Source organism: Parasteatoda tepidariorum, chromosome 1, assembly GCF_043381705.1.
Source record: "Parasteatoda tepidariorum isolate YZ-2023 chromosome 1, CAS_Ptep_4.0, whole genome shotgun sequence".
In the NCBI taxonomy this organism is placed as follows: domain Eukaryota; kingdom Metazoa; phylum Arthropoda; class Arachnida; order Araneae; family Theridiidae; genus Parasteatoda; species Parasteatoda tepidariorum.
In genome coordinates this window covers 77,423,388-77,435,180 of record NC_092204.1, presented here as the reverse complement: position 1 = coordinate 77,435,180, position 11,793 = coordinate 77,423,388, and the positions used below count along the sequence as shown (strand labels likewise).

At 28.5% G+C, this 11,793-nt stretch overlaps 2 protein-coding genes across 2 annotated transcripts; one reads left to right on the top strand and one right to left on the bottom strand.

Moving 5' to 3' along the window:
- Positions 1-261: 261 nt before the first annotated feature.
- On the bottom strand, positions 262-10,275 carry LOC107441006 (ER membrane protein complex subunit 1). Its single transcript, XM_071182828.1, has one exon. The coding sequence runs from the start codon at positions 10,116-10,118 to the stop codon at positions 7,359-7,361; it is 2,760 nt and encodes a 919-aa protein (XP_071038929.1). The 5' UTR covers positions 10,119-10,275; the 3' UTR covers positions 262-7,358.
- A 182-nt stretch (positions 10,276-10,457) lies between these two features.
- On the top strand, positions 10,458-11,334 carry LOC107441007 (nascent polypeptide-associated complex subunit alpha). The gene has a single exon (XM_016054130.4). It carries the CDS (start codon positions 10,559-10,561, stop codon positions 11,204-11,206), a length of 648 nt encoding a protein of 215 aa, XP_015909616.1. The 5' UTR covers positions 10,458-10,558; the 3' UTR covers positions 11,207-11,334.
- Positions 11,335-11,793: the final 459 nt, after the last annotated feature.

Here is an 11,793-nt window from a genome sequence, read left to right as displayed (position 1 = left end):
GACTCTTGTGAACTTTCTGAAATGTTTTGAGTAAAATATTTATCTCATAGAAATTGATTTGATAATACTTAAAATATAAATGTTTTACTGCAATTTAGTCTTCTATATACTCAACCATTTTTACTATAAGTCCAATAAATACTTTTCTAAAAATATAATTGCTATAAAAATTGCTCTTATGTTTACTAATGCATATTTGATGATTTTTGTAGATTTACATTTCTGTACTGTATGGTTTCGAAAAATAATTGTACTAAGGCATTTATTTTCAGTTTTTTATATGAATCACAAATATTTAAATATATATTGATTGATATACAGTATATTGCGTTTCAGTGAATACATGAAGTTTTTAAATTAACAAATATTTTAAATGTTCGTTGAAGTGACAAAAGTATATTTACATGAAAAGTAGCATATTTATAACAAGTTGCATTAACTAAAAAGCTTCATAAACATAACACTCTAGATTACTATAAGAATATACAAGAAAAAAATTCATTGTTCATTTACAGCAATTCAGTAAGTAAAAATCAGCAGTAAAAATTTGATCCCTTATAATATAACTGCTTTTCTTTTATTCTTAAGGCATTTAATAATTAAAGTGTAAAAGTAATGTATAAAGTAAAAGTACCTACATTCTTTCAATACAGCATCTCTAGAAAACAAATTGTTTATTAGACTTGTTTGGACGGCACTTATAATGTTCAAACAAGTTAGTTATACACATGTTTTCAGAGGCTTAAGCAAGTTTTGGTTTAACTTACACTGTTACAGTTTTGTATTTTTTCCCCCCCAAAAGGGTAACAGGTGTATAATTAATCAATCAATGCTATGTTATCAATCAATGTGCTAAATAAATGCTAACATTTAAGTATTTTACTTTTCATGCACTTCAAATTAAAATATTGAGTTTAATTTTAGTAGAGTATTCAATTTTTCTATCTCACTTCCAGAATATTATTTGAGATTTATTAAATAAAAGTTGTTTTTTATCTCTGAGATGCTGTAACAAAGGGGGAAGAAATCAGCTCCGAATAAATAGCACTAAGTTCTGTAATAACTAAAAAAAAACAACTAAATATTCTAATTTTGACTGGCATGTTATAAAATTCAAGAAAATATATTCTTTGTCACTGTACTAAGTAGTACTAGATAATTTTTTATAGTAATAACATAAAATGAAATATTTAATTAAAACTGAATAAATTACTTTTTTTTCCAAACAATAAATTAAGCTTGAATATTTTTAACTGTATTAAGATTAACAGTTTATAAAATTATCAAATTTTGCTTTGAATTTAATAACTAAAATATGCCTTTATACAGAAATAAGAGCTTATTTCCAAACTTTTAAAAATAAGGTTTGATTTACAAACTGGAAAGAGTGATTTGACATTTAATGTTGCACTAGAATTATATTAATGGGTTATTGGCGATGGTCTGTGGTTAATTTTTATGAACTAAAAAGAATTTATTAGAAAACAAGAGGCTGTTAGAAAATATGAAAGAATGAACTATCTAAAACAATTTTTATAAATTTTTTTTAATACCTTGGTCAAAGTAAATTTCCAAAGTAAAAAAAAAAAAAAAAAGAAGAAAAATCTAACATTTACAAATAATTAATTTTAATCAGCAGTCCTATTTTGCTTAACTTTGTTGAAAAGTATCACAATATAATTTACTTTATCATATTTTATTGATCAAAAAAGTATTTGTAAAATTAATATTAAGTCAAACAGCAATAACAAAGTTAAATACTTAAAGAAATAATAAAAAAAATTTGCTTTTTTAGTTTATTTTTGATTACAACTTGAATACAAAGCTTAGATTTAAAAAAATGAATACAAAGTTATTACATTAACAGAGTAAGAAAAAACAACTTTTCTTGTTTAAAGCTTATTTTATTGTTGGACAACAATTTAAATTATTGTTTGAAAACAATTCAAAAATTACTTTATGAAATAACTATCTCATTACAATTCATAAATAATAAACTAATCAAACTATTATGACTCAAAAACACATAGAAAAAAGTTAAAACTATATACAGTGAAACCTCCTGTTATGGACACTCCTGCAAAACGGACGCCTCTCAATACGGACATATTTTTAATTCCCCGGGAATCTTCTATGAATAAACCATTACGTACATTCTCCGCAAAGCGGACACTCCCGTAACCGGACGCGGACAGTCATTTTGATCCTGTAACGTTGTTTTTTATCTCTACAAACCGGACACTACTTTTTCTAAATAAATTGCAAGATAAAAAAATGCAACTTTTCACCATTTTTAAAGCATGTAAATAAAACTTTTTGCCTTATCCATAACTAAAAATATTGTTAAGCTATTTCACCACCGAAAAATCAATCTTTCTCCTGTCACCTTGCCTTATCTTTGTAAAGAAAGGAGAGAAAATGGTACTGCACTCCTGAAATAATTCTGACATCGGCATCTTTTGATCTTTTCATCTGGACCACACAGGTTATGAGACCCCTCAAGTTGAAATGACTTCTCTCAATGCTTCTTCCCCATTGAAAATTTCTTTAATTTTCTTATCAATTTGAAGACTGTATTTAACACAACTGGGGTAAAAAAAAGAGAACAGAAGTATAATCTTTGAGGTGTTTATATAAATGAAACATTTATTCAGACACTTGATAGCTGATCAATTGTGAATAATCATCTCCATAGGTCCTCATGACTTACAGGTATGCATTACTTTTTTTTCTGTGAATCATGGGAGGTTTATTTTCCAAGAAGGTATTAACCATGTTCCCTATCAAATGATAAGTAGGTGTAAGGGGATGTGAACCTAATAATTGAAACGGACTGAGGACAGTACGCTCCTATTTGGTATCATATGTCTAACTTGAGTATCTATGCTAATAGGAAAATTATATTTATTTATCTGTAGCTGCATCCAGAATTATGTATTTATATCAAATTTCTTTATATATTCTTTTTTATCTTTCTTATTGCTTAAATAAATATTCTTGTAGATATTTACAGTATCCTTGTAGATATTATTTAATTATTTCTAAATCTTTGAGAATATTGTAAAAACAATTTACGGTGTTAAATTTCGTTATTAGGGTATCCTTCCCGTAAACGGACAACTCTCATAAACGGACAAATTTTTTGGTCCCATGAATGTCCGCTTAACGGAGGTTTCACTGTATTTTAAATAACAGCAATTTTTATTTTTTTTTACATAATAGACTTTTTACCAGTCTAAGTATAAAAATATGAAACTGCTGTTATTCAAAAATGAAATTTGTCTTTTGCTTTCACACTAACATATTACCAATACCTCAAACATGATTGACAAGTACAAAAATTGTTAAAATTTTTACAAGTCTTGATCATGCCATTTGAAATATGCTAACAGTTTCTTCACAAAATATACTTCAATGCTGTTACATTGCGATAAAATGTTGTTCTATGAAGTTTACAGTATAAGTTCTCTAAATTCTGTTCGTCAGAAAACATTGAATAAAATTCTTAACATGTCTAAATTTTTTTTGAACACATCAAAACCAACAAAGTTTAATTGTTGTGAAATTGCATAGTTATTAGCTGAATTGCATAGTTGAATGTTGATTATTCAATCAACAAGGGAGTTAGTTATTTACAAATGTTCTAAATTTCATAACAAGTTTCTAAATGTTGATATAAATCTAAATAGAAGCTACAAAGAGAAAAAAAGGTATATGTGTTAAGTGTGATCTAGCATTAAATGTAAGTATACAATCAAAATTCATTTTTACAAACATACAATTTTAACAGTCATGTTATCTAAAACACATTTGAACTTATAAAACTTGAAATTTATTATCACAACGTCAAATTCATTTTGTAAAATTAGTTAATGCAATCTATATAACAACCATGTTCTATTTTACATCATATTATAAATATAAAAAATAGTCGTAATTAAAAAGTATATCATCTTAACAAACACCCTCTTCACTGTATTTTTGGTCAGTTACATCATGTAATTAAAATAGAATGTATTCAATCAATAACATAAAATTGTTATAAGTCAATTTTTTTAAAAAGCAAATCAGATGCTAAGTTTGATTTGAAAAATATTTTTCAGGTATTAAAGGAACTGGTGAGAAAATAATTTCTTTTTTTAAACTGACCAAACTGAGGGTAAATGATAGAGTGCCTTTTTCACACCCAAACTACTAAAAAATAAATAACTTAGTTGAGCTAAACATGAATGAAAATTTTTCAATTACAATTCTATACCACACTATACTAAATAAATAATTTGTGATAAAAAGCACAATGGAAAAAGAGTTAACAAATATTAAGGTATAAAACATAATTTATATTCAATTTGCAACATTCCTAAAATATATTTACAGGGTGTACAATAAAACTGCCATAAGTTTTATCAGATTCTGAATAACGGAAACTAACACTTTGATTATAATAACTACCATGCATATCTAAATATAAGCATATTCCAGTATAAACTAAGAGTTTCTTTCTTTTTTTAACTTATCCAATATTGAAAACCCTTATAAAAGCAGATGTAAAAAAAAATAAGACACCATCTTTGTGAGTAACTTTCAACTTCTGTTATAGATTTCCTACCCAGCCTTATTTGTTTATTTTTTCAAGTCTTTAACTAACCGCTCTAGATTAATATCATCAGAAGTTCAGCTTGGTAAATAGCCAAAATAAATCAGACCTAACAGCGAGTATCAGAATTCAGAAGCTAGCCTGTTCTTTTTCTGTCCGTTTGCTGTTTTATGAAGAAAAATAAACAGTAAAAAAAATTTACATAAAAAATATAATTTTTACATCATTATTTTTATGCTTCCTTTTTGCCAACCGCTAATGCTAAAATTTTTGTTGGTAATGTTTGCCTGGAATTTTACAAAGCTAATAGGTCCAATCATAAGCCGGCTTCCCATATAAACTTATGAAAATTTTTCACAAATCCTGGGTCTATTTTCGGAAATATACAGTAAGTACTTTTTAATTATCTCAAGTAAGAGTACCATATTTTCTTGACAGCTAAAGAAGCATCTAGGTATTTTTTTAAAAAATTCATATTTTCATGCAGTAGATTTGTGAATATTTGACTGTTTTATAAATCATTTTATTTTATCTTATAAAATTACTTTTCAAATTCATTATTAGCTTCATTGTCATCAAGAAAATATGTTACCAAAAATAACCTATAAAGTATGCTTTCACTTTTAAAATATATTAAATCATGAATTAAACACAGATTGATGAATATCATCTAATGGAATGTTAATAATACATATATGCTAGCAACAAATTGTAATCAAGCTAGTAATGGTTTTTGGTTAATTAAAAATTTACAAATATTTTATTAAATTGAAATAGTTGAATGTGAAGGAAAATTTCATCAATTGTATTGTTACATAATTCCCCGTTGTAATAATACCAGAAAGTTCTGAATTTTAAGACTAATCATTCGAAGAAATTTGGTTTTGTTATCATTTTACTGAAGATTTATTAATGGGTTATTAGACATTTTAATATAATAAATACTTAAAATCACACACAAAACTTACATTTTTTATAAAAACATTTTAAAGACAAGAGAAAAAATTTTGACACAAAAAAAATTATAATAAATTCAAGACAGAGTGAGTTCTTTGATCAAGAGAGGAAGAATACATATTTATTATTACAGGTAACACCCTAAATACATCTTACATATCTCATTATATTCTTCCAATAAACTGCAATTTATTAAAGTTGCAGTAAATGTATACAAAAAACATTAAGTTGAATGAAAAAAATATTCTATCAAACCATTTTTAAAAGATAGGAATTTATAAATGTATGAACTATTTTTTTTAACACAATTTTAAATATCAAGCATTTGTTTTTTGCAAAAAATATCAATGAAATATCAGTTAACAAAATGAGTTAAAATTTTACTTAAAGCGCAAAAACATTTTTCTGTCAAAGTTAAAAAAACAGATAAAATGCTTACCTTTCATTAAGGTCACTAATGACTACTTTCAATGAATAAATATGAGCTGAAATATAAATGATAAATTTAACAGATGTAAATATATTATCTAAGATCTATGAAATTGTTAATTTTTTTCTACTTTGACTACTTAAATAAAAGTGCAAAATAAAATTCTTTTAAGAGTAATATACAATAAGGCACATATAAAAATAACTAAAATTTTCAGCATGAATTAATGTTTTGTGCCTTTCTGTTTATCTTTGTGAATAAGGTTGATTTAAACCTTAGAAACAATAAAACATTATATTTGCTGTCCTAATCACAAGTGATACTTGATTTACAAAATATGGTTTATTAGTTTTTGAAAAAAAAAAAATGAAAATCCTTATTTATAAGGTGCAATATAAGATTGTCTAATGCTAAACACAGATTAAAATTAAACTTCTAGAAAACTACATAATTTTTTAATCTTTACAATTTACTATGGTAGAAATACACTTAGAAGAAGGAACATGCGATTCAGCATTACATTTCCAATTTACTACTTAACATTTGTTAACCTTACATCCTAAAATGTAACTTCTCAGCAATTATTTTTTTTTAACATAAAAATATTAACAATTTAAAAGTAAGTCCAGGCCAGGGATCTGTCCAGGCCAAATTTACTACCGTTTTGTGGTACCTTCACAAATACAACATTAGGAAAAATTTCACAAAATATTTTTTCTTAAAATTTTATTTTTGTATCCCGTAAGAAACGAAAAATCTATATTTTTGTGGTAATTTTTCAATATAATTTTTACAAATTATGTCAAAATTTTCACAATTCCACAAAAATTTTAACATAATATGTTAAAATTTCCCAAAATAGGTAACTTTCAGAAAAACCTAAACTGACCCCTGGATTCAATTCTCAAAACATTTAACAATTCATTAAAAAAAAGAAATTGATTGTATGACTTTTAAAATAGTCTTAAAACTTCAGAATAAAGGGCATTACTAAATTTTAAATAAATAAATGTCACTAAGAATAAAGTTTTACTTTATAACAATAAGAATTTTGTTATTATTTTAAAAGAAATATAATTTTTTTTAGAGGAGTTAGTCTAAAACCTAATTACAGAATCAAATGCGAATTAAAGACTTACATCAGCAGACAAATAATGAACCTAAATAAAATATGTAAAAGACAAAACTTAAGGCAGTAAGAGGCAAAGGAAGAAAAAAAAATACTATGACAATAAATAATTTAACATATGAGACAAAATTAACAATAATATAAATTATTTAATTCTAATCATTGAACAGGCAAGGATGACTATCGCCCACCTTCAATACATTCAATTAAGGCAAAAATTATATTAACACTAAAAATTTAGCGAGTTATTTCCATGCTGCTCTAAGAGTCTTCCGAGCTGCCAAACGTTTAGTAGTATAAGACAAAATAAGAAGTCCTAAAAGTACAACACTAATTAAATAATGATCAAAATCATCTTTAAGAATGTCAAAAGTTTTTGACGGAGTTACTCTTGTATAGAACAAATCCAATCCATAAACAAATACCAAACATGTTGACTCTAAACCTGATGGGGCAGTTGTTATACCCTTGACTTGCATAACACTTTGGTTGTAATTAATGATACCTTCAGCCATTACTGGTAATTCTGGAATGTAGGGAATAAGGCCTTCTTCACGATGTTCAGGAAGTGGATGTATCGGTCGACGAGGGTCCAAGAATGTTTTAGGTAATTCTAAAATTCCACCGGAAGGTAAAACAATCAATATGTGCTTGCTCGTCATTCCACGCTCTGTGATAGTGTCAGCCATAGAAATAACTAGATTGGGAAAAATGAAGGTTTGGTGCTCAATCAGTGGTAATGGAGGAGGGGCAAAAGATGAAAAGGCAGTGGTATTACTTTGATACATTCCTTCGAATAGTTCAAGCGATGAAATCTCCATTCTTCTAGATTTCTCATTGTAAAAACTATAGACCACCCAGTTTTCAGAATGAACCACGTGAATCGGTGGCCTGCATCTTTTGTGAGAAGCTGTATAAACAACTAAACCTGTTATAACATCCACTAAGTACAGATTGCAAAATGTTTTTTGCATCGAATCCATTCCAACAGTAAATACAGCAGCAAGATTTGGATTCAAGTATTTATACAGGACACTGCGATCTCCCATAACTCGTCCTTGAGAATGTACATGTTCTTGAGGATTTTTGGTAACCACAGTGACTATTTTATTTGGTAGCTTTACTTTCCACATTTCAATGGCAGCCAGATCATTATTCTTTTCAACTATAGAATATCCAGTTAAAGTGCCAGAAGACTGGTCAGCCGTGAAAAAGTAATGAGACTTGGTGTGAGAAAATATTTCTTTTACTTCTGGATAGATGTGCACTTTATTATTAGAATCCAGAAGTAAAATTGGTCTCAAATAATGATCAAGACTGCCCATAGGCATTATTTGTTTAACCTGAAAGGTAAGGATTCTACTTTCTAATGTTTTACCAGTAATTGGATTAAACGAATACACTCTCGATTTTTTAGAGTTTAAATGTTGTCCAACTGTAGTACAAACAGGAGGATACGGAAAATGAGCAGTTGTTCTTTGAACAAACAACGAAAAATAAGGCTTTTGAGAATCACCTATATAAAATGGAGATAATTCTTTTTCATAATGGCTCCATATAATTAAACCTGATAGATTATCGATCCCAAAAGTTTTACCAGGTTTTGTGAGAACAACAATAATTTTATGAAGACCAAAAGTATCTCGAGTTAAAGTCTTCTTGTCTCCCCCCATGCTGATACCATCTCCTTTAAATCCCATAACAGCTTGTAAAAGAGCAGTTTGAAACAAGTACACTTGAGATTTTAAACGGGTTAAGAGCATTGAAATCAAACCAGCATCTGGTTGACTAAATTCCTGTTCTATGCTTGCATCCATATCTGACAAAGGTAGATCCATTATTTCAGATGAAACAATACAAGATAACGCTTCTTCTCTAGACCAATTAATTCTGCCTTGTCGATGTACCATTAATATCGAATAATCTTCAAACAGAAGTAACATTTTATAGCTAATATGATAATCTTTTTTGGCATCTCTTTTTGTGTAAGGAAGTATGAAAATTGATTCTAATTTACCACGGTCTTCCGTCAAACTGTATTCACCTTCCAATTCTTGGATATAGCTTTTGACATCAATATCTGCAGCTTTGATTTTGAATGTTGACTCCACTAAGTTAATTGAAAATAATGTCAATCTATCATCAATCAGAGTCGAAGTTAACTTATTCAAGTTGGGTAAAAGTTTAACTAATTTTAAACCAGGAGGTTCTATTTTTAATAGAATACCACTGCCATCCAACTGTAGTGCAAAAACAGGCTTTTCTGTTGTTCCTTGATAAGGCAAAGTAATGATGTTTATATTTTGAATATTTTCAGATACCTCAATTCCAAGACTTTTTAATGACACAGGAATAAATGAACCGCTATCCTTTATAGATATAAGATAAATGTTTTCTTTTTTGCTATCCAAACATGCAAAATAACTGCTAGAAATAAATTTGCATTGAGTATTTTTATCAAACCAAGGTGCAGGTATAACATCAGACGTCTTCAGAGATGCTCGAGTAAAACCATACACAGATACTTGGGCTTGTTGCTTAGTAATCATTTCAACTAAAATGACTTCCCTAGAGGAAGGGCTTATTTCAAAAAAATTTATTCCAGTTTTCTTTTGAATATGAGGAAAAGGTGTCTCCCACTGCAGTACACCTGTATTAGGATCCCAACTACGAATAAATTGTCCTCCGCCATTCACCGTAATCAAATCCCCATCGTGAGACATGGCATTAATTTCTCCGTTCTTTTCATTTTCTAGTATTTGCCTCCAAACTATACTTCCACTTCGTGTGCTAAGGCAAGCCAGTACATTTTCTTCGGTAGCCACGACAAATTTTTGTAATCCACCTACTGTTGGATCTATATAAGTGAATTTTACTTTCCCAATGTACTGCTGTTTCCAATCAAATTTGCCGACTTGATCTTCGTAAAGGCAACTAACAATAGTAAATAATGTAGTATATAAATATAAATTAAGGAAAATTCGTAAATAATGATGCAAAGCCATCTTTACTTATGTTATGTTAAATTTATTTATTTAAAGTAAAGTATAATCATTAATCAGCAATTACAGATACATTTAAACAATAAAACAAACATTTATTTATTTTTTTTCGAGACAGTGCAGACTACACACAACACATTTTTATTATTACATTCAGTTACAGTTAATTTTGTGCAAATATAGTTTTCGATTTAATAAGAAAACAAATATTTTATTTTCAAATGAAATGAAATATTTTGATGATTTTGTGAGTTGCATTTAATATAATTGCATTTGCATTATTTTTTTAATCAAAAGCGCTAAAATTAGGAAAATAAACATTTCTAAAATTTATCTGGCAACACTTCGAATTTCCTGTTTTTCACTTTTCGTTACTCCGAAATTTCAGGAGCACGTTGTTTCATAGTAAAGTATAATAACTTCTCATACAAATTGCCTCAATCATGCCACAAATGAGTGTGTCTGAAGTATATGAAGAAGTAGACAAAACTGAAGTTGATCGCAAATCTGGTACAGAATCAGAAAGTGATGATTCTTCTCCCGAAGGTGATGAAGCCGATGCTGGGCAGTCCAGCACCACGAGCCAAATGGCTCAGATGGCCGGCCTTAGTGAAGAATTAGTTAGCAAGGCTAAGCAAAGTCGAGGTGAGAAAAAGGCAAGAAAGCTGATGTCTAAACTGGGCCTTAAACAAGTTCAGGGAGTCTGCAGAGTAACCATTCGTAAGTCAAAGAATATCTTATTCGTCATTACTAAGCCTGATGTTTACAAGAGTCCTGCTGGTGATACATATATAGTTTTTGGGGAAGCTAAAATTGAAGACCTTAGTCAACAAGCTCAGATGGCTGCTGCCGAAAAATTCAAAGCACCTGAATCTGCTGGATTGGGAGGTGATGGTCCATCTCAAACTATCGCCTCACAGCCTATCGAAGAAGAGTCTGAAGAGGAAGGTGAAATTGACAACAGCGGTGTGGAGAGCAAAGATATTGAGCTGGTCATGTCCCAAGCTAATGTATCACGTAGCAAAGCAGTTAAAGCTTTGCGTAATAATAACAATGATATTGTGAATGCTATTATGGAATTGACTATGTAATACTTATCTTCAGTGTGCTAAATTCATTTAAATGTTTCACTATTATTGTAAAAGAAAAACAACCATAAGTATCCTTATATTTACTTATCCTTGTTAAAAATGTAATTAAAACATTTGCTAAATAGTTAGTAATGTGTTTTATTAAGTGGGATATTTTTCAAAGTTTAATTATGATTTAACAATAAATATGCTAAATTTATCATAAGTTAATATTTCATTTTTTTTTTAGTAGGAAATTAAATTTCAGTTATCTTCACCCTCTGACAATATTTTTTAAGATTTTATTTTCCATGATTTTTTTTGAAAAGAAAAAGTTGTCAAAATTACAGTCATGCTTATCAGAGCGATATAAAAAGGTTTATAATTTGTTTCTGTGGTATTTTTAGTATATCTGTGGCTTAACAAATAATTTGCTCAAATCAATACAATGTCATTTTACTTATGTGTTTATATTAATTTGTATCATTAGTTTCTAAACTCTTTACCCGATCTAGTTCAGCGTCAATTCCTCTTAGCATCTTTCGAAGGGACCATTGTTATTGCATCTGATTCACAGGCCCTTGGCCACCAAAATATAGAGGCCCGCT

Coding starts and splice junctions, on each gene's coding strand:
- LOC107441006 (XM_071182828.1), bottom strand. CDS start 10,118: ATGGCTTTGCATCATTATTTACGAATTTTCCTTAATTTATATTTATAT.
- LOC107441007 (XM_016054130.4), top strand. CDS start 10,559: ATGCCACAAATGAGTGTGTCTGAAGTATATGAAGAAGTAGACAAAACT.